This window comes from Diabrotica virgifera, chromosome 4, assembly GCF_917563875.1.
Source record: "Diabrotica virgifera virgifera chromosome 4, PGI_DIABVI_V3a".
Taxonomy (NCBI): Eukaryota; Metazoa; Arthropoda; class Insecta; order Coleoptera; family Chrysomelidae; genus Diabrotica; species Diabrotica virgifera.
Window position 1 is genome coordinate 250,668,774 of NC_065446.1, and position 24,023 is coordinate 250,692,796.

The 24,023-nt window shown below is 34.1% G+C and overlaps 1 protein-coding gene across 1 annotated transcript in view; it reads right to left on the minus strand.

Moving 5' to 3' along the window:
* Positions 1–250: 250 nt before the first annotated feature.
* Positions 251–24,023, minus strand: part of LOC114326862 (alanine--glyoxylate aminotransferase 2-like) — a 47,704-nt gene continuing 23,931 nt past the window's right edge. Inside the window, exons 4-8 of the mRNA XM_050648857.1 lie at positions 21,651–21,744; positions 12,081–12,281; positions 6,915–7,142; positions 5,712–5,956; positions 251–991 (exon numbers count right to left, since the gene is read on the minus strand). Of these exons, the coding sequence (XP_050504814.1) occupies positions 724–991; positions 5,712–5,956; positions 6,915–7,142; positions 12,081–12,281; positions 21,651–21,744 (1,036 nt within the window). The 3' untranslated portion in view covers positions 251–723. The remainder of the gene's footprint in view (positions 992–5,711; positions 5,957–6,914; positions 7,143–12,080; positions 12,282–21,650; positions 21,745–24,023) is intronic.

The window sequence follows — 24,023 nt, forward strand, 5'->3', positions numbered from 1 at the left end:
CGTACTTGCTAAATTTCGATCGACTTCGCGAGTAGTATAGTGAGCGTTTTATGAAAAATATTCGTTACTCAACGCTTTTGAATCTCCCAACAAATTAACGGTTTTGAATACAGGGTGGAGCCTCAGACAACTGAAATTAATACAATATTTAAATAGCTCGAACAGGTTGTTGAGGTGGAATGCACATACTTGGGTTTTAGTAGGTACCTACCGACACAACATTAGGACGGAAAGAAAAACAAAACCTCAATTTCTATAAAAATATATACATATATTTTTATCAATTAAAACATCGATAATAATCCCTCACACATTGTCATATGTCGAAATTATACATTAGACTTAATCTAGAATGCATTATAATACTCTCTTCTTTTGTTTTACCTATGATAAATGTAACAAAAAGTTAAATAGTGCAAAATTAAAAGTAAAAAATAAATATTTACATGAAAAAACACTAGATACAATTAAGAAATTACTGTTTTTGAAATTTCTTGATTTTTTTTTCAGTAATGTTAATACTACAATTTTATACAATAATCTTAACATAAATTAAATACTATTAGACATCCATTCATTATTTAATAATTTTCAAATTAGAATCTAAATTTATCATTTAGTGCTAAGACTTAAATTTGCCTAATTATGTGAATGGATGTTGTAAATAAATGAAGTATCTATTTTTGAATGTTAATTTGATTTAAATTATTGTAACTTAACGTTTTAAATAGACTTAATATTCGAATCCTTGAATAAGGATCCCATAGGTCTGTGTTCCTTTGTAGTTTTTGTACTTTCTCCAACATGTATCGATGGTTTGTGGGTGTTAACATCATATAATTCTTCTTGGTGTCTCCATTCTTTGAATACTCTGTCTAACGTAGAAACTACTTCATCGACATTTTCTTTGGTGAAGACCATTGGGGGCTTGAACTTAATGATGTTGCCGTGAGGTCCATCGAGACTGATGAGAATATGTTCTTCCCTCATCCTGAAAATTAAAAGAATTTATCAGTAAAACTTTACAAAATCTGTTCATTGAAAAACTAACAAAAACTCTAGATAAGTTAAATGTACAGATGCTCTGTAATTTTCACAGATAATTTTATCACCTTTCTTGTGAATTGAGCAGATGAGTACTGTGTTCCGTTGTTCTGGCATTTTTTCGTTTTCCCATATTTTTATAATAAATTAATGGAGCTATATTTTGCTGCAGTATATTTCCTCCTAGGAAATTTGATACGAGAAGAAGAAAAAATTAAAAAAAGGTGGAACGAGTATTTTTCAGACATGTTAAATGATCAAACTGAAACCGAAATGAAAGACACAGAATTAGGAGACGAAAATGAAGCCGATTGAAAATGAAATGAGACGAAAAGAACAGCCAGGAAAACAAGTAGAAGAAATTATCAAAAATTTAAAGGATAATAAAAGTCCAGGAAGCAATGGTGAGAACTTAAAATACGGAGGGAAAGAGCTAATAAATAAAATATGCAGTATAATACTTAAAATTTGACAAGAAGAACAAATGCCAAAAAGATGGGAGAAAGCAACGATAATTCCAATTTTAAAGAGTGGTGATAGTACGGTATTTAATAACTATCTAGGATTTTCTTTATTAAACGTAACATACAAAGTTATAGCTTCTCTAATAAAGAAGAGGATAGAGAAAATAGTTTAACCACAATTTGGAGAATACCAGGCAGGTTTCAGAAAGGGTAGAGGAACAACAGACCAAATCTTCACAATAAAAGAAACCTTAACGACCTGTTCTTCTTAGCCTTCTTTTGTCCACGTTTGGACATAGGCCTCTCCCAACTCCTATTTTTCTACGACTGTTATGAATATAATATTCCAACTACTACTCTCTTCATTGATTTCAGCAAAGCATACGACTCCATAAAAAGACATAAGCTAATAAATATTTTAGAAGAATTTAATATCTCAAGAAAATTAATTAACCTATTAAAGATGACAATGACAGGACAGTAATGTGAGAGTTAAAGACCAGGTATGTGAAGACTTCACCATCAAATCCGGATTGAGGCAAGGATACCCCCTATCAACTTTACTGTTCAATATAGTGTTCGAGAAAATAATCTCTCTCTCTCTCTCCTGTCGTTTCCCCATTACTGAGGATCGTGATTTCTTCCAATATTCCTAACAATGTTTCTCCATTGGTCTCTATCTTCAGCTGCTCTAAGAGCTTCGCAGAATGAGTTTCCAGCTGAATGCTTTATTTGGTCAGACCATCTAGTTGGTGATCGTCCTTTTGATCTTCTCCCCGGAACGTTTCCAGAAACAATTAATCTCTCCAAACTGTCGTCACCTCTGCGAACCACGTGACCAAAGAATTGCAGAATTCGTTGCAGAAAAATTGTGGACAGCCTTTTTTTAATATTGAGTTGGTTTAGAATGGAAACGTTTGTCCTATGAGCTGTCCAAGGTATGCGCAGCATTCTTCTCCAGCACCACATCTCAAAGGCATCAATTTTTTGGCGCTCGCATGCGCGAAGAGTCCAAGTCTCTGCTCCGTATAGAAATATTGAGAATACAAGGGCATTCACCAGTCTCATCTTGATATTTTGAGAGATAGATCTGTCTTTCCAAACTTTAGTTAGGCGACTCATCGCATTTTTTGCCATACCAATACGTCTCCGAACTTTTGCTTCACAGTTACCATCGTTAGTTATACTAGACCCGAGATAGACAAAGGTGTTTACTATCTGGTATTCCTGTAATATGTTAGTCGGTTGAATAGTGTCAAATCTGTCGACCACCATTATTTTTATCTTAGCTTTATTGATTTTCAGACCAACTTTATTGCTTTCGTACTCAACTCTTCGCAGAAGATCAAACATTTCTTGCTCATATAGCAAAGTATGAGAAAATAATGAGAGATAGTAATATGAATCGTAAAGGTGATATAAAGGACGTCAGATTATGGTCTATGCGGATGATCTAGCAAATACAGCAACCAGTGAAAAATAACTACAAGATACAATGAGTAGAATGGTGGAAAACGCCTTCAAAGTGGGATTGCAGCTAAATCAAAAGAAATGCAAAGTTATGAGAGTAGGAGGAACACGACAACCCTTGCAGTTCGAACTAAACACTTTACGAGAAAAAATACAAATAGAGGCAGTAGAAGAATTTGTAGTAGAAGAATCCTATAGGCGAGTTAGAATAACTGAGAAATGCGAGGAAGAAAGAGAAATTGACGCAAGACTTATAAAAGCAAATAAGACTGCAGGAATTATAAACCACCTCCTAAGAGCGAAACAGTTGTCACAAAACACAAAACTTCGTCTACATAAAATTACGTTAAGACCAACAGCAATATATGGATGTGAGACATAATGGCTCTTAAACCAAAATTTTAAAGACAAATTGTTAAGATGGGAACGCAAGAATTTGAGGGGAATAGGTATTCGGAGGAAAGAAAACAGAAGATGGTTATATTAGGCGAACAAATAAAGAGATATATGAGATCAACACAGAACCAACCATATATATGATAATACAAAGAAGATTGCAGTGGCTGCGCCATATTGAAAGAATTTTTTAAAGAAGAACAGCGAAGTCAATAGCTTGGAAGACATCATGCTATAAGAAAAAGAAGGGGAGGCGTAGAAGACAATGGAGACAAGCGGTTATAGCGGATTTGGAAGAAAAGGATAGTTCCCATTCCTCCTCTAGGTTCCCCGTCGTAATGTTTCCCAATCTCTTGTTTATTTCTTCCTCTATCCTTTTTGTTTTCTCTTTTTTTTTGGAGCTGCCCTACTTAGTATTTTTTACGTTGTTTTGCTTTTCTTGATTGTTTGAGAATTTCTTGCTTGAGTGTGACTATTTTCAATAAATGGTCACTATCGGTATCGGTAGGTATCTGCTCCTCTTGAGCTTCTACAATCAGTCGCGGATCTGTTGTGTTCTTTCAATGAGGATGTCTTTCTTTTAATGTATTATAGGTAAATTGTAACAATTGTACAGTTTTGAAACTTCCACGTTAGTCCAGAAAGCCAATGCGCATCCGCTGGGGAAAATATTCGGATTCGGATTTTTTGCACAATCTTACTCAAAAAGGACCCCTTTAACAAATTTGCATGTTGCCAGGACCAAAAGTGGGTCAAAAATTTTTTAAACGTTTTTTTTTTGTTTTTTTCCTAAAATTTTTTTTTGCATGGAACAAAGTTTTTTTAGGTTTTTTGGATCATTCCAAACAGAAAAGGTCTTTAGTGACATTTCTCTAAAGTTGATAGTTTTTGACATATAAGCGATTAAAGAGAAGCGATGACAGAGAAAGATGGAAAGAGCTGATGGAGACCTATGTCCAGCAGTGGACGCGTACGGGTTGATGATGATGAAGCGATTAAAAATTGAAAAATTGCGAAATCGGCCCTTTTTAATCCTCAAAGACTATGTGAAAAACTGAAAATTTGTATGTTGCCAAGGTAGGTAGATATTCTTTAAACATCGATTAATGAATTCCTGAAGAGTTTTTTGCAATACAATATTCAAAACTCCTTTGTTTTTTAATTGCTAATCAACCGTGCGCGACACTATTTTCCACCGATAGTATGGTGCAAATGAAAGGAATAAATTCGTTATTTCGTAAACCGGCGACTTTAAGGAAAATCCCGAAGCAGGTCGATTTTTATTTTTAAGTTATGATATTGTGGCATATATGGTATACTAGTGACGTGATCCATCTGGGCGTGATGACGTAATCGATGATTTTTTTAAATGAGAATAGGGGTCGTGTGCTAGCTAATTTGAAAGGTTCTTTAATTCTCTATTCAGTAATATAAACATTTATATAATTATTTATACACGGTGTCCTACTTCTTTTTTTGTCAAATAATTTAATTTAATAAATTTTTTTTGGACACCCTGTATGAATAATTATGTAAATGTTTACATTACTGAATAGAGAATTGAATAACCTTTCAAATGAGCTACCACACGACCCCTATTCGCATTTAAAAAATAATCGATTACGTCATCACGCCCAGACGGATGATGTCACTAGTAGGTATACCATATATGCCACAATATCATAACTTAAAAATAAAAATCGACCTGTTTCGGGTTTTTTCCTTAAAGTCGCCGGTTTACGAAATAACGAATTTATTCCTTTTATTTGCACCGTACTGTACTGTATACACATGCAACGGTGGAAAATAGTGTCGCGCACGCGTGATTAGAAATTAAAAAACAAAGGAGTTTTGAATACTGTATTGTAAAATACTCTTCGGGATTTAATCAATCGATGTTTAAAGAATATCTACCTACCTTGGCAACATTCAAATTTTAAGTTTTTCACATAGTTTTTGAAGGTTAAAAATGGCCGATTTCGCAATTTTTCAATTTTTAATCGCTTATATGTCAAAAACTATCAACTTTAGAGAAATGTCACTAAAGACCTTTTCTGTTTGGAATGATCCAAAAAACCTAAAAAAACTTTGTTCCATGCAAAAAAATAATTTTAGGAAAAAAACAAAAAAAAAAGGTTTAAAAAATTTTTGACCCACTTTTGGTCCTGGCAACATGCAAATTTGTTAAAAGGGGTCCTTTTTGAGTAAGATTGTGCAAAAAATCCGAATCGGAATATTTCTCCTAGCGGATGCGCAGTGGCTTTCTGGACTACGTTGTTCAATGTATCTACCTTCCCGTGTTTATAGTTATGAGTTGTAAAAAATAAAAGTATTTACCTTTGTAATACAAATTTGGCACACTCCGTGTTAGGTTCCCTAGTTGTTCTGTCTTTCACTAGATCAATTCCAACGAAAAGACCAACACCTCTGACGTTACCTATGCATTTGTGTTTCTTGCCTAATAACTGACAGTTATCCAGTAAATATTCGCCAACAACGACGGCATTTTCTCTTAGATTTTCATCTTCTATCGTGTCGAATACTGCGTTTGCTATGGCGCAAGAAACTGGATTACCACCATACTGAAAAAGAAAGAAAATGTCAATATTTTCAGTTTCGTACCTATTTTAAAGCCTTTTCGCCTTAAAATAGGAAAAGAATACGAACAAAGTATAGATAAAACATAAAACACAGTTCGACTTTAGATCCGGTTTTGGAACGCGAGAGTCTCTCTTTGCAATGAAAGTCTTGGTTCAAAAATGCCTGGTACAACAAAAATATGTTTGACCCTACTTTATTGACTATGAGAAAGCGTTCGACACCATGAAACGTGATAAACTTACAGAACTATTAGGTACGTCTTTCAGAACTTCACATTAAGAACATCAAATTATTAAAAATCTATGTTATTCTCTGAGCTTCGATAGAATTATTAACAATACGTAATGATAAGTACAGTCTGCTAAAGCTTACAGTGTATGTAATGCAAGATTGAAGGTAGAAGAGATTTGAACAGAAAAAAAAAATCATGGCTGAGAAACTTAAGGGAATATTTCCAAATACCAGAAACTTCAAATATAATACAAATGGCACAAAACAGAGAAACATATCGTATTATGATCAAAACCTTCGGTAAGTGGCACATAAAGAAGAATTGAAAATAAATATATACAGTTGGCAAAAGAAAAGAGTCCACCTCGATATTTGGCAGTATTTATTATATTTTAAGGAAATGACGAAACAGGTCGATTTTTGTTCTAAGGGAGACACATTTTTACGGTACATACATCAGTCATTTGTCAATCCCCTCCCTTCCACTTCTCCCATCCCTTATTTTTAAATAGGGAATAGGGGTTGTGTGCTAGCTCATTTGAAAGATTATTAAATTCTCTATTCAGTAATATAAACATTAATATAATTATTTATACAGGGTGTCCAAGAAAAAATTTTTTAAATTAAATTAATTGATACAAAAAGAAGACAAATATCGAGGTGGACTCTTTTCTTTGGCCCACTCTCTATATAAAAATCTACACTCACCGTATTAAAATATTCCACTCCTGTCTGAGTAAAACTCTTTGATATTTCTCTGGTGGTAACGACGCAAGCTACAGGATGCCCATTTCCCATAGGTTTGCCCATGGTAACGATATCAGGAACTACGTCGTACTGTTGGAAAGCCCACCAGTGCTTTCCTATCCTTCCGAAGCCAACCTGGACTTCATCAGCGATGCACACTCCTCCAGCACTCCTGACACTGTCGTAAACCTAAAAGACATATTGCGATTATTACCATATTTGAACAAAGAAGTTTTAAACAATTTGATTACTTTGGTGCAGAATCTTGAAGATAGGAAGAAACAACTACCAACAAATTACAAACCTTTATAAATAAATCGTTGAGAAAAATTCTAAAAATATGGCCTGATACAATTACAAACGCAGAACCATGGAGAAAAACAAAAGAAAAGAAAACAAGAGTCACGAAATTAAATAATTACACTTTTATAAAAAATAACTTTTTTATAATAAAACGTTTTTATTATTTATAGGAGAGAATATAAAATAATTTTTGACGATATAAAATGCTTAAAATTCCTAAAATTACATTTAGTCCTGTCGCCAGGGGGTAATACAACTGCCTTCTTAATTCAGATGGACTTACCCAAGTTTTTTTATGTATTTTGACCCGTAGAACACGAATTTTTTGGGTAACAGTTGATCCAGATGTCGATAAGATTGTTATAAATAAAGAACTTGAGGAATTACATAACAGCGATTCTTCGCAAAACAAAACATTTTTTTGTATTTTTTGGGTGATTCTCAGCAAAAAATGGTCTTACAAGTTGTTTCGTAGGATGTATAGTTTTCGAGATAAACGCGGTTGAACTTTCAAAAAATCGAAAAAGTGCAATTTTTGAACCCGAATAACTTTTGATTAAAAAATAAAATAGCAATTCTGCTTACTGCATTTGAAAGTTCAAGTCAAATTCTATCGTTTTGATTATTTGCATTGCTAAAAATTAAGTTTTTATTTGTTAAACAAAGCCATAAACACATAGTGTTTCCCGTGCCCAATGCATGCGTTTTAATGTCGTAATCTACGTAGAAATTGTATGTATGCGCACCTACTCGTTCGATTTCAAATGAGAAATGCATTGAAAATATCATTCAATCACTATGTGTTTATAGCTTTATTTAACAATAAAAAAATTATTTTTTAGCAATGAAAGTAATCAAAACCGATAGAATTTGACTTGAACTTTCAAATGCGGTAAGCAGAATTGCTATTTTATTTTTCAATCAAAAGTTATTCGGGTTCAAAAATTGCAATTTTTCGATTTTTTGAAAGTTCAACGGCGTTTATGTCGAAAACTATGCATTCTACGAAAAAAACTTGTAAAAACATTTTTTGCTTAGAATGGCCCAAAAAATACAAAAAAATGTTTTGTTTTGCAAAAAATCGCTGTTATGTGATTCCTCAAGTTCTTTGTTTATAACAATCTTATCGACATCCGGATCGACTGTTACCCAAAAAATTCGTGTTCTACGGGTCAAAATACATAAAAAAACTTGGGTAAGTCCATCTAAATAAAGGAGGCCGTTGTACCCCCACTGGCGACAGGACTAATTATAATAAAAAAGTACTTTTTATAATAACACGGATTTGTTATATATAGGACACAACATGTTTCGAAAGGATAAAATATGAATTTTTAGTAGGTGTATTAACTGTTAAAATTATAATTCCAAAAATTACACTAGTATAAAAAAAGTACTTTTTATAATACCACGGTTGTTTAAAATGGTATATATAATATTTATATATAATGATTAACTTATAAAATACGAATTTTAAGTACATATATCAACTTTTAATTATTTTTATTAAAAAAATTAAAGAAAGATACGCAACAGCCGTGTTCGAACTAGAGAACTCTCGGTCTGCAGTCTAATGCCACTGATCCACCATCAATTTGTAGATATCGATTTATTAACGTACTTTAAAATATCATTGCATTAGCCACATTTTTAAAATAGTTTGAGATAAAAAAAATCGATTTATCAATTCAGGGTGATTGATTAGTGGGGAAAAGCTCCGTAGATCCTTTATAGTAATAGATAGCAATAAAAGTTAATAACAAAAGTTGAAGCCAACTTTGATTACAGATTGATAATCTGTAATCGTAAATTGTCAGTTTTAGACAATTTAGTCATGGCTTACCTAAAATTTGGAAACATTTAGACCCGTAATTAATAATTTGCTCTGAAAAATGAAAATATCTCAAAAACTAATAAATTTAGACATAGGGAATGTTATAATATATAAATTAAAGTAAGATAATAGTACTTTTTGATAGTGATATAAAATACAGGGTGTTTTATTTAAAATTACTGAGAAAATAATGTACTTGCGTTTTGACTCACCCTGTATTCAATATAAAGAAAATCAGGAATATCAATCATTTATGAAAATTTTGACAATAAGTAAAAAAATATGGCATCAATAAACCATTGCCGTTGTGTTTATTTTTATTTATACAAGGAGTTGAACTTGTTACGATTTTCATATAAAATTTGTTATAACTTTGTACATACCCTGTATAACATACCAAACCTTTATATTTTTGTAATGGACAAGTTGAGAAGATTTCGAATATAAAATAAAATATAGGGTGTTCCATTTAAAAAACATAAGTTTGATCTGCCACTATGTTATCGAACACCCTCTAAAATTCTAACTAATTTTGTAATATGAAGCTCAAAGTTGGCTACAATTTTTGATATTAACTTTTATCGCTATCCATTACTATAATGGATCTACGGAGCTTTACCCTACTAATCGATCACCCTGTATAATAGCAGTTAAATATTGCATTGTTAGCTAGTTCAAAGCTATTCTGAAAATTTCAGGTACCTAGGTAGCCTAGAACTATTTTTAAAATGGATTACAAAATTTGCGGAGTCCGTGACACCGACCAAGCCAAGTACATAAAAACGTTTTAAATGGGCACTCGAATCCAGATGGATAAAGAAGATGAGAAAGATCGCATAATAGCTGGAGAAGAACTATAACAAGAGATCATGAAAGAATTGGCCAAGAAAGAAAACTGCTAAAAAGAAGGATGCTAAATGGAGTCTTCCAGTTGGTGGTGCCCCCGTGTGGTGTAGCGTGCTGGGCATCTCGAAGTACGCCAAGCTGTTGGACACTTTGCAAAAGCCGGATGCTCATCAGGGTCTCTAACGCCTACAAGACGGCCTCAAATGAGGCTCTGTATGTTATAGGAGCGGTGCTGCCGATTGTTTTGCTGTGCAAAGAGTGGGCAAGGGTGTATGCGAGAAGGATGCATGGAAACATAGAAGAGGAAGAGAAAGACAACCATAGAGGAGTGGCAGTGGGAATGGACGAGTGATACTGGAAAGGTTAGGTGGAAGAAGGAGCTAATTTCTAATTTGTTTACTTCTTGACAGCACGCAGACTGTCAGAGGTAAACGAATGAAGCAGAACATTTCGAGAGGCGAATATATTTCAGATTGGTGAAAGAAACATACTACACATAATAATGAGAGGAGAGGGAGAATGGAGAGGGGTATTCCGTCTGATCGCTGGGGTAATTAAAAAAAAAGGATCAAGAGGGCAGAGGGTGAAGTCGGGGGTCCCGAATCGGGGGTATGGGCTCATAAAAGTATTTTCTTTGTTTTCTTTTTGTATAGAGATTTTGGAACGATTTCTCTTGATTTATGATTTAGGGTACGATTAGTAATAATAATTGGACGACAGCACTACTCTGGGGTATTCTGGCCTAGTGGTATGCTCGGACAGGTGATGCCACGATGTTTTGTTCCGTGTCATCAGATGTCTAAAAAGATTTCCTCCATTGCTGCTTGCTGGACTTCAATAGATACCTTCTTAGACTCATACTGGAGTCTGGCACGGGGCATCATAATAACGGTTAGATAAATTTATATTACAATCTGGAGGCAATTTCTCATAATTTCCATAGATATAGATTATGACTTTTATTATTAGTAAGTTAATAAAAAATAATGTGTGTGTACTTTGTACGCACGTAAGAAGTTATACTTCTATTATGTAATTTCAACGAAATAAATATACTTAATAGGTTATTTGTATTTTATTTAAATAATAAACTAACTTTCTTACCTACCACTTTTAAATTTTTTTTATTAAAACGATACCAAAAATTAAAAAAAAAAGAATATGAATCGTCCGGGATTTGAACCTGGGACCTCTCGATCTCTGGTCCAATGTTCTACCAACTAAGATATCAAGCCCTTGTAAGTGACGTCTCGGATATAATTACACATCACGGTGACAAATAGATCAAGTAAAGTATAAAAATGTTATAATAGACATTTTATTATCTTACTTCCGAGGAAGACAAATCCAGACACAAAAATTATAATAAATAATACATTTTCTAAAAACACTAATCATCATCATTCAATCATTATCTTTGCCTTATCCCTATGCGGGGTCCGCTTCCCTAATTGCATTTCTCCACGCAATTCTATCTTGGGTCATATCAATGTTAATTCCCTTTACCAACATGTCCTGCCTTATCGTCTCCCCCCAGGTCTTCTTTGGTCTTCCTCTCCTACTCCTTCCAGGAATCTGTACTTCAGCTATTCTTCGTATTGGGTGATTAACGTCTCGACGTTGAACATGACCAAACCATCTTAACCTATGCTCTCTAATTTTGGCATCAATTGGTGCCACACCTAGACTTCCCCTAATATACTCATTTCTAATTTTATCCTTCTTTGTCACCCCACTCATCCATCTAAGCATTTTCATTTCCGCCACATGCATGCGTTGTTTCTCTTTCTTCTTCACTGCCCAACATTCAGTTCCGTACATCATAGCCGGTCTTATGGCTGTTTTATAGAATTTTCCCTTCAGCTTCATTGGAATTTTTCTGTCACACAACACACCACTCGCTTCTTTCCACTTCATCCATCCAGCCCTAATTCTACTGCATGCTAAACTAAACATGCTTTACTAAAAACACTAATATATCCTTTTAATGACTTACTTGCGCTGACAGCGCTGATACATACATATCTTGAAAGATTAGCAACGAACTACATACTGTCTGTGTGCGCATGCGCCCGGGATTATAAAATTTCACTCTCGATCGTAAAGAAGTATTACTTCAAAAACATAAGAATAAAGGTTCTTACCTCATTGAAATAATTTTTGGGTGGAATGACTTGACCTCCGCAGCTTATAAGACTTTCTGCTATGAAGGCACATACTCCATCTCCTTTCTCTTGAACTTTCTGGCAAATTTCGCGAACATCGTCGGCATATGCGTGACCTATGTTTTCCTTTGGATACTCAGAGTCACGATATTTACCTCTGTAAGAATCAGGTAAAGGAGCCTGGAAAGAAAATAATTTTTGTTGTAATGTAAGAAAGGTGGATATTTTTTAAAACTTGTCAATTTGGTCTAACTTGTCAGTTTGATATACCAGAAAAGATTTGAAGAGAAAACAAGACAATATTCGTCAATATCAAATAGAAATATTATAGATGAATACTGGGCTAATATACAAAAATCTATTGCCATTGCAGCTATATACAAGAATTAGAGAAACAGACAGTAAAAACGCAAAATAACTAACAACAAACCATGGTTTATACAGGAAGTGAAACAAAAATGCTTTATATTTTTTATTTTCTTCAGTACGTTCCTTATTGTGTCTATTGATACCTATATCAGACATTAATTCCGATCCTTGGTTGACTAATATTTTCCTGAATTTTCTAACTTTTCTGTTAGTTGCTCATTATGGTACTGTTTGCTTCTGTATAATTCTGAATAGAAATCTTCTATTAGTTCATCTCTGTTGGTGATGATATTTTCATCTTTATCCTTTAATTTTGTGTTTCTTTTTTGCTATTTGTTAAGTTTCTTCTTAGCAATTTGAGGCTCTTATCTTCAATAGTTTGTTGTATTTGTTCACTTTTATGCTTTTAGTTGCCAATGGTTGTCCGTGGTAACAGATTTTTGTATTCTTTTCCATATATCTAAGGTCATGGTGTTCTTCACTACTATTAGGTATTTTGTATTTTCCTCCTCTCTTCCATTAGGTAATGATTGTGTTTGAGGACTTGTTTCGTTATATGATTTCTTTTGGCAGTCTATCTTCTGGGTTTCCTCTATAGCTTCTATCATAGACGTAACTAGGGTGGGGGTTGTGGGGGTTATAACCCCCCATTTGGATGTACTTTGAGCTCTATATTATTACTATTCCATATCCCCCAGAGACCGTCAAGGATCCCCCCCTTAGGATCATCCTGCTTACACCTCTGGCTTCTATTATAACGTCATTCAGGGTGTTGGCATCTAGGTTTGTATTCTTATTGCTTTCTAGAATGTTCGAATGTTCGAAAGTGAAGGTGAAAAGTTGACATTACCTATGCCTATTAAGAAGAGAGAAGAAAAAGAAGGCCCGCGGGCCGCATGTGGCCCTCTAGCGTTTTTTATGCGGTCCGAAGGCTAACTGAAGGGCCTTTGATCAAACTATTTGTAAAATTTCACGTGTTTTTTCAAATCACTTGATAGTGTGCCGATGTGTTTGAGGCGTGTTTGGGAGTGAGGCAGATAATTTAATGACTTTAATTTTAAATTATATTGAAATTTTTAAGAACTCTTATTAAAAAGCAAGGTCTTATTAACTTTTGATAATAAATTACACTAAGCATCAAAATTAACGCACCACCTTAAAAATGGGACATTTTTTATGTCTCTTATTTCCTAAACCTGTTGTCCGATTTGAGTGATTTTTTAGTATGCTATAGCTTTATTCTTTAAGAATATCGAAGTAATAATATTGTTGCTAAACAGGTAAGTGTCATTATATACCGGGTGTAACAATGATAGTGTGTTTTTTCCTCAAAGTTTGGAACACCCTGTGGAATATTCTAGCGTATATAAAATATTAAAATTAAAATTCAACTGTAGCCTTAGGCTTTCTTAACATTTTGCTTTTTGATTCAGTCGCTTTTGTTGGATAATAAAAAAGTTAGGTACTTTAACAACTAGCCATGTTATTTGCGGACATATGTTTATAAAGGAAACGGTCATTATTTTTTCATGCAGAATTACCCCTTTAAGTTGGTCGCACTTATTTAGAAACACCCTGTATTGATGAAGAACATGGCTAGTTGTTAAAGTACGTAATTTTATTTTTTATTATCCAACATAAGCGAATGAATCAAAAAGAAAAATATTAAGAAAGCCTAAGGCTACAGTTGAGTTTTAATTTCAATATTTTATATACGCTAGAATATTCCACAGGGTGTTCCACACTTTGAGGAAAAAACACACTATCATTGTTACACCCGGTATACAATGACACTTAGCTGTTTAGCAACAATATTATTACATCGACATTCTTGAAGAAAGCTATAATATACATATACTAAAAAAATCACTCAAATCGGATAACAGGTTTAGGAAATACCAGACATAAAAAAATGTCCCATTTTTAAGGTGGTGCGTTAATTTTGATGCTTAGTGTATTAAAATTAATGAACAAATACTCATTTTAAAAATAATCAATACTTATTTACTACATTGCAACGACCCATTTAGTAATCACAAGAAAAATTCAGGTACGGATTAACAAAAACATTTTTGAAATAATTGTGACCTTGAAACAACACCCTGTACATTAAAATTTTCAAAATTCGTCTGCACATTTGAAAAGAGTACAAAAAATAAGTTTAATTGCTCGCTTCAATTTTTTGCGCAGACAATTTAATGACATTAATTTTGAAATTACATATATGTATATCGAAATTTTTGTTTTGAAAGTTCGAGTTCTTAAAAAATTCGACATAATTAATTTCAAAATTAAAATCATTGAATTGTCTGCGCAAAAAATGGAAGCTCCATTAAAGTTTTTTTCAAATGTGCAAACGGGTTATGAACATTTCAATATACAGGGTGTTGTTTCAAGATCACAGTGGATTTATAATTTTGTTTAATCCGGACCTTGGATTTTTCTTGTGATTAGTAGTTGAGTGGTTTGGGTATAAATGTGACATATGTGTACCAAATATCTAAATATATACAAGGTGGTTCTAAAGTTATGGGTCCAGAAAGAAATGGGCAAAATCGATAAAACACTCTGTAACTCTTTTATAAAGTCGATGGAACAATAAATTTAGTATGTCTAGAGCCGCCTCATTTACCTCTATTCACCATTCAAGTATTTCCGTTTCCCAATGAAACACCCTGTATACTACTTCATCTTGATCGCGGCCCGCAAGCTGTGACAATATGTATGTGACCCAGGAAAGAAAAAGGTTGAGTATCGCTGGACTAGATGGATGGATGATATAAACCGCATAACTACAAATTTGATGCAAGAAGTTCAAGATAGAAATAGGCGAACAATTTCACGGGAGACCTACGTTTAGCAGTGGATAAGTATATGCTAATTGATGATACAAGAAGCAGTTTTAGAAGCAAACATATCGATAGCTAGTAAGTAGTCATTGATCTTATCTTTTTTTAGCAAGACCGCACTTGACGGAAAAACATAAACCGACTTTTGATGTAAGATTGCATGATTATTTAACACAATTCCATATACAATATTTGATCTGATTTTTTAATTACATCAAGTACAATATGTTATTATTTCAATAACATATCTATCGACCTTTGAACCTTTGTAACACTTTTAAAAAGTCGCTCGTTATAAAATATTTGTATCAGGAGATTTTCTCGTGCTACCATCAGTGTGTTGTGTATTGTTGACCTCATTAATTTTTACCGCAGACTAATTATTTTATACAAACATTGTGCAATGTTAGAAAATTTAATTTTTATAGTAGCTAGAGTTTATCGAACAATAATTTAAGATGACAATGAAACGAAAAAACAAATGATATAGAGCTAGAGATATTGCGCCTAAAATTTCCTTGAAGTGTTTTGTAACTTTGCTTCTATTTTGATAACACGTGCTTTAAAAACGTGAGGAAATTTCTGATCGTGTCTGGCATTAGTTTACTATCATCAATTTCCAAAAATTGTATCGGAAGATTACTTGCTTACGTATTTTTGTTTGGAATTAAACAAAAACGAAAGACAGCATCATACGAAAGAGTTCCAATAATCAATTAATCTGATTCTCATTCGGAAAATCACAGAACAGAAAAAGGAAAATTACAATAGTTGGGTGATTCTTGTACCCATGTGTAAGTTTATCAAAAATAATGTACCACATAATACGAATGCTGCCATCCTCATCAGTGGTATCTCAGCACGTTATGAGCCAAAGCCTTCTTTCTGGAGTACAATCTTCCATTCACCTCTATCTCTGGCAAGTCTCCTCCATGTTCTAACTCTAACTGCAATAGATTTTAAATTGAACACAGTACAAAAGTGTGCATTACTTTGTTGAACTTCTGATGGAAGTTTACGCTGTCATTATCTCTCTTCTATGGCGCTACAGTCCAAGTAGGGACCTGGCCTCTATCTTTGGCTGCTCTTCTCTAGTTGTACACCCTCAATATCTCTTTAGCATCGGTTCTCACTTCGTCCATCCACTTCTTCCTTAGTCTTCTTACTGGCCAACGTCCCACCATAGTGCTGCTAAGTGTTGTACTAGGTGTTCTGTCGTTATCCATTCTTATAAGGTGTCCTGCCCAGCGCAATCTTTGTATTTTTGCATAATTTGCTATAGAGGGTTCTCTGTAATATTGGTATAACTCGTTGTTGAACCTTATTCTCCATATATCATTGTCGCAAATGGGTCCCAGTATCCTCCTTAATATCTTTCTTTCAAAAGTATTATAAGCTTTATTGTTTTCAGTTAGGATCCGTTTCTACACGATATGTTGCTATTGGCCGTATGATCGTTTTATATATTTTACGCTGTCATTAGCAGATTTAAAATCAACGAGTATATGTGCCATTTTCCAAAGCTTTGCATTCTACTAAACGGGTACCGTCAGATATGCAGATGAGACCATAGTATTAGAAGACCTTCAAGTCCTTATGAACAAGATCGCGTGTTAGGCTACGGCTCCACGGGCTGGAAATTGACGCTAGCAGTAGCCGCAAAACGAACTTAAGGTTCCACGGAACGGAATAGGAGTAGCCGAACTGAACCGACTACGCACAAGTCCTGTAGTCGGTACAGTTCGGCTATTCCTATTCCGTTCTGCGGAACCTTAAGTTCGTTTTGCGGCTACTGCTAGCGTCAATTTCCAGCCCGTGGAGCCCTAGCCTTACTGTCAACGATATGGACTGAACAGAAATGGCCGCTAATCTAGAAAGCTCAACGTAGATGGCGCTTGTGTAGTTGGAGGTCACGTCAGCGTAAGTCACCTATTCAAATCAATCTATTTCTAAGTAAATATTGCATATTTGTTTCGCAGTGTGAATTTAATTTGAGAAAATAAAATGCCTCAATGTTGTGCCATGCCTTTGTGCTTATTGAGAACATCAGGATGCAGGCTTCCCAAAGATATTCCGATAAAAAAGTGGATTGTAGCAATAAGAAGGGATAAATATCTTCTGACAATATATGCACGTATCTGCAATAAACATTTTGTTGAAACATATTACGTATTGCCCCTGGATTCGACTGTAAAAAATCGATTACTTCACTATAAAATTCAGATTAACATAAATATTTTTATTTTGGTCTGAGCTATAGAAATAAAATATTAAGACGATGATTAATATACCTTACCCTTCGATAAGGGCTTCCTTTTTTCCAGTAACTCTCGCATTTCAGCAAAAAGAATATTAAAAAAATGGAAGAACTGAAACTTATTAACGAAAAGGCGCTTCAAGATATTAATCAATTACGAAATGAATTAAAGATCTCCAACGAAAGAGTACAAAAATTAGAAAGAAAGGTAAAAAGGAAAAATATTGTGATTCAAGGACTGCAGATTGACACCGATCAACCACTCTTGCTAGGGAATGAGGTAGAAAATTTCATAGAAAAGGAAATGCGAGCAAAAGTAAACGTTAATGAAGCAAGAAAGCTGGGAGACAAAATATATTTGGTAGAGATGGGTAGCAAGACCGAAAAGACCGCAAAGTAATGCAAAATAAGATGAAACCCAAGCAACTGAGAGAAAGAATATATATAAATGATGATCTGACGAAGGACGGATAGGGAAATAATGGCCAAAACAATAAGAATTGCTAAGGAACAGAAAATCAAAGGAAATAGCACAAAAACAGGATACCAAAGACTGACAATAAATAATTAATTATGGAAATGGGATAAAAAAGGAGCAGCTGGAAAGAATAGAGGAAGACATTGCAAAAAACTAGAATTGAATGCAGTATTAGGAGACCCGGCACAGAAAACGGAAACAAGAATCGAAAAATAATAAACGAGATAATGGCAATAAAGAAGAACTAGTTAAATAGCGACGTGGAATATAAGAGGATCATTCCAGGAAGGAAAACTGAAGCATCTAGTAAACGAAGCCAAAAAATATAAATCTGATCTTGTGGCAACAAGATACTAAGAAATTGGGACAGGACAGTTAGAAAATAGATGGCTATATAAACAGTGGAGGCTGTTAAAGGGCTTCTCCTCAATTCGTTTTTCAATATACAAACAGTCCACGATCCGTATTTTTCTGTCATAATTTATTATTTATTAAATCGTAAACAAAAACACCATATACAAACTTCACGAATTGTCAAAACGTTGATCCCCAACTATACTAGCGCCGCCAAGCGGGAGCAACGGCGTACATAGCTGCCATTAGAAAAAAAAAGATAATAGGAAATCAACTCTACGTCAACTAAACTCCAGTAATTCCAGAAAGAGTGGCACACGACAACCAACTCTTACTTAATTACTTACTCCGTGGCGTTACAACCCTTCGTGGGTTTTAGCCGACTCGACAACATGCCTCCACTGTTTTCTGTCTTGAGCAACCTCCATCCAATTCTTCACGCTCATCGCGCTTAGGTCTCCTGCTATATTATCTCGCCACTGGAGTCGAGGGCGTCCGCGTGGTCTTCTTCCAATTGGGACTTTCTCCCACATCAGTCTTACTGTCACAAGACAAAGATTGCTGATGATCTCCAATATTTGTCATGGATACGCGCATCACAATGAAGAGCACATTCCATTGTCTTTGCGAGAATTTATCTCAGTGTTGATTTATTAATACATGGTTCAAATTACACAAAAGAAGATTATATACATGGAAGGGACCAGGAGATAACTCACTTCATATAATTAGAAATCAGATAGATTATATTCTAGTAAACAAGAGATTTAAGAATGGTGTCAAGAGATCAACGACATATCCTGGTGCAGATATCGGTTCAGACCATAACCCTCTAATAGCTGACATCCAAGTGAAGCTCAAAAAAGTCGAAGAAAGCCCCAAAACACCAAAATTACATATATCAGCATCCAACAAAACGCTAATAGAAAATGACCTGAATAATCAGCTAAAGAATTCAACAAATGAAAACAATACAGAAATATGGAACACGTTTAAAGATCTTACCTGGAAAGTAATGGAAAAATATAGAACAACGATGCAGAGGCACAAAAAACAACAATGGATGACTGATGAAATCCTGGAATTGATGGAGCAGAGAAGAAAACTGAAATATAACAAAACAGAATACAAAGAAAAACAGAAACTAATTAAACAAAAAATAAAGGTAGCTAAAGAAAAATGGATGGAGGATAAATGCAAGGAATTAGAAAAGTTGAATGAAAAACATGATACGTTTAATATGTTTAAAAAAGTTAGAGAAGTAGCTGGTCTTTATTATAAGAAAACTCCACATACTATAACCGATTCGTCGGGAAAAATGATAATAGATGAACACGAAATTCGAACTACCTGGTATAATTATATAAATGAACTGTATAATGATGATAGACCCGAAGAACTGGACACTTTAGATGAAGGTGAAGGACCAGAAATACTAAAATCAGAAATACAACATGCTATAAAATTGGCAAAAAACAAGAAAGCCGTTGGTCCCGACAACATACCTACAGAAATGTTAAAGCTCATAAATGAGGAAAACATTGGAATACTAGTCAAACTTTTCAATGATGTTTATTCGACTGGTGATATCCCTGAAGATTGGTTAAAGTCCGAATTCATAACCCTACCAAAAAAACAACGTCCGAAAAACTGTAGCGACTATAGAATGATAAGCCTTATGAGCCACACCTTGAAAATCTTTCTACGTATCATCCACAGTAGAATCAGAGATAAATGTGAAGAAGACCAGGATGAAACACAATTTGGCTTCAGAAATGGACTGGGAACCCGGGACGCACTCTTTGCACTAAATGTGTTATTGCAGAAATGCCGAGATCAAAGGAAAGACGTCTTTGCTGTATTTATTGACTATGAGAAGGCCTTTGATCGAGTACAACATCACAAATTAATTAAAATATTAAAGGATAAAGGAGTTGATAGTCAAGATGTGCGAATCATAGAAAAATTATACTGGCGTCAAACAGCGACAGCTTGCATAAATGGAAAATCAACAGAAATATGCAAAATACAAAGAGGTGTCAGACAGGGTTGTATACTGTCCCCACTGTTGTTCAATTTGTATTCAGATAGAATATTTAAGGAAGCGCTGCATAATTTGGAATGGGGTGTGAAGGTTAATGGAATTCTGATAAACACAATCAGATATGCAGACGATACAGTTATTTTAAGTGATGATATGAATGGATTACAACACCTTTTAAATGCCATTGACACAGTGGGAAGAGAGTTTGGCCTAAATATAAACTGTTCAAAAACAAAATACATGGTATTTAGCCGTTTGGCCCATCAAGATTCACGTTTATATGTTGATGGTCATATAATTCAAAGAGTACCCAGTTTTAAATATCTTGGTTGCCATATTACTGAACAACTAGATCCAGATAAAGAGATAAAATGTAGAATCGAGATAGCCCGCACCACATTTTTAAAAATGAGGTCATTCTTCTGTAATGATACCTTGCAACTTCAACTTCGAAAGCGCATGATTAAATGCTACATTTGGTCAGTCCTCTTGTATGGTGTCGAAGCATGGACATTAAAAATATCCACCATTAACCGTTTGGAGGCCTTTGAAATGTGGCTGCACAGACGTATTCTGAAAATACCATGGACGGCTATGCTGACAAATGTGGCAGTCCTTAAGAGAGCAAATGCTACCCGCGAGCTGCTTGATAACATCAAATATAGAAAGATGGCCTATTTTGGACACGTAGTAAGGGGAGACCGGTATAATATTCTTCAACTTATTATGATGGGTAAAATCGAAGGACGCAGAGGAATTGGTAGAAAGCAGGCCTCTTGGTTGAAGAATATCCGGGAGTGGACAGGAATAAAGAAAGCAGAACACCTATTTAGAATAGCTCGAGACAGAGACAGTTTCGCCATGTTAATCGCCAACGTCAAGGGGACTTGATAGGGCACGTTAAGAAGAAGAAGTTGATTTATTATCTATTTTTGACTTGCGTAGTGTTTAGACAAGAGCATAGAATGTGAGAAAATATTTTATGAGTTGTATTTAATAGGGTGATATCTTGTTGTATATTTGACTCACACCACTTAAAACATTGACCTGATAGTGACATCATTCACTGCTGATTTGGCACCAAGTGATTTTTCAGAATGAAAAAGTTCTTTTACAATTATTCAAAATTGATACAGAGCTATGTATCAATAATAATCAAATTGACAAGTAGGTAATAGATAAAATAAAGAAAACTTACCACATGGACGTGGTCTCTTTGTCCAACTCCACCAGGTAGGTTAAATTTGTAGTGAGAAATATCAATCAGTGAAGTCAAATGGCCATGGTAAGCACTAAAAAAAACTATATTCGTATCTGCCATTTTTTTCACCTTGTTCCTAACCCCTAACCCCAAAATTACAAAATTTACAATACGTTTTCTTCCTGAGGGCTCTTCTTAAGCAGTGTTGCATTAGTGAATGTGATAGATTGCAAAAAACGGCCCTTTTATACATTTTTGAATCTTTTTTGGTTTATAACATAATTTATGTTTAAATAAAGAAAAAATCAAAAGTTGTTGATTGGGTGTTTTCGTACAAAAAGGCCGTTACAAAGCTTTTGTACATAAAAGCTTACAGTCACATACAAAATGTATCTCTATGAAAAATCTGTCGCCCTTTGGTGATTTATGTTCCAAAAGCAAGAAGTGTTCTTATGTTCTCTTCGTCGATTATTTTATGCAGCTGTAAGAAAAAAACAAAAATACGGCTATTAGATGATTTCCAAACTCCTTTTTAAACGAATTTGCTATATCATTTAGACATTGTTGTATTAATAGTTATATTTATTGAGATATATTTATACAAGAATACCAAGAAACATTTTGAAAAAATAATACATTTTAACTTATATCCACTACTTTGATTTAACGTAACGTAGAGCAAAAATAGGCCCAATAAAATGCTTCCTAGTGACGTACATACCTATAAGAATGAATCACACTGAATACCTAAAAGCCACCACTAAACTTGCTATATTTTTATAAATTAACAAACTTGAACTCATCAGTACATATTTAATATCAAAGAGGAGGTGAATACTAGCTCTTTGAAGAGCTTGTTCATTAAGTTGTAATGGGCGAAGAACAAATATCTGGGAGTCACATCTGATACGCATATTGTAACCTATCAAAAATCTGGTTGTTATATTTTATCTAATTTTGTCTTTAAGTTTTGACTGGTGTAAGAAGCAAATTTCTTCTAAAATTAAAACCCGTACTCCTCGCTACTCCAGCAATTCAACAGGTAAACCGACATATTGGCTCACTGGTCCCAACAAAATTCTAGACCTGGTTGATTTCTTTATGACTAGAAATATTTCTATTCATTATTTACTTATTGAGAAAGCATGTGAAATGAACTGCGACCATTATCGTATCTGTCTCACACTGAGTGATACTGTTGATCAAACTTAGCAACCTCAAAAACTACCTAACTAATAGGACTGGCGCAGTTTTCAGCTTAACTCAGAAGAATCAATAAATTTGAAAGTTTCATTAAGAACGAATTCAGCAATCCCCGTTTAATAACTCATATGAACTGATTCATAGAGTTAAAGGTAATAATGACACTAAAGAAATTAGAAAACTTATCGTGGAGAAAAGATAACAACTAGAAAAAAATAAAAACGAACGAATTAGTATCTATCTAAGCTAAGACTGTAAGAGAAATAACAAATAATAGCACAACCCTCTGAAGAGTCACTAAGGCATTAATGACTGGTTGCAACAACATATCTTAAGCTTAAGACAAGCATTACATTAAGCTCAGCTAGCTCTATCCCACAGTCTCTTACTATCAAGAAGTTAAATATGCTAAAACCATTCTAGAGTACTTCTTTGGCTGTTTTAGCCTATCCTATAGCAATAGCTGGTCTCACTCTACGAGAAATTCGCTAGTTAAAGATTAGGTACTTAGACAACAGTTTTTTGACCACTTCTTTTCATATCAGCTATAAGCAGGTGATAAAAAATATCGGAAACTGTTGATCTTCGTACTGCCCGCATTACGCATTTATATGATTCATTGTCTTTTAAGTGCTTTAAAGTCTCTGTAAAATCTGATAAACGTAACATTTTAATACAACAATGCTCTTAAGATTGAATAAAAATGTCTAAAACATAATTCTTTGTCTTTATTTAAATTCGATTAAATATTTTAATGGTAATTTTAATATTTTATCTAGAATAATGAAAAGATTTGCGTTGTTTTTTTTAAGAATATTATTTTATATTTGACTTGACGTAAATTATTTACACACACAGATGATTCGACGCATAAAAAACAAATAAGTAATCTGGATTAACCTATTTGCCTAGTCATTTGCCTGCGATATTTTATTTTTGTCGTAATTATTTCGCAATTTTATATCATTCTCTTTGCCCATAGTTAATTATGTTTGTAATGTTAGTATTCATCATCATCAAGCTCTAAACGTCTACTGCTGGACATATAGCTCTCAGCTCTTTCCAATATGTCTCTGTCTTGTGCGGCTTGTATGCAATTGGTGCTAATTCAGATTGTCAATTCATTTGATTGTTGCCGACCTCTGCCCCGTAGTGCTTCTTATATTG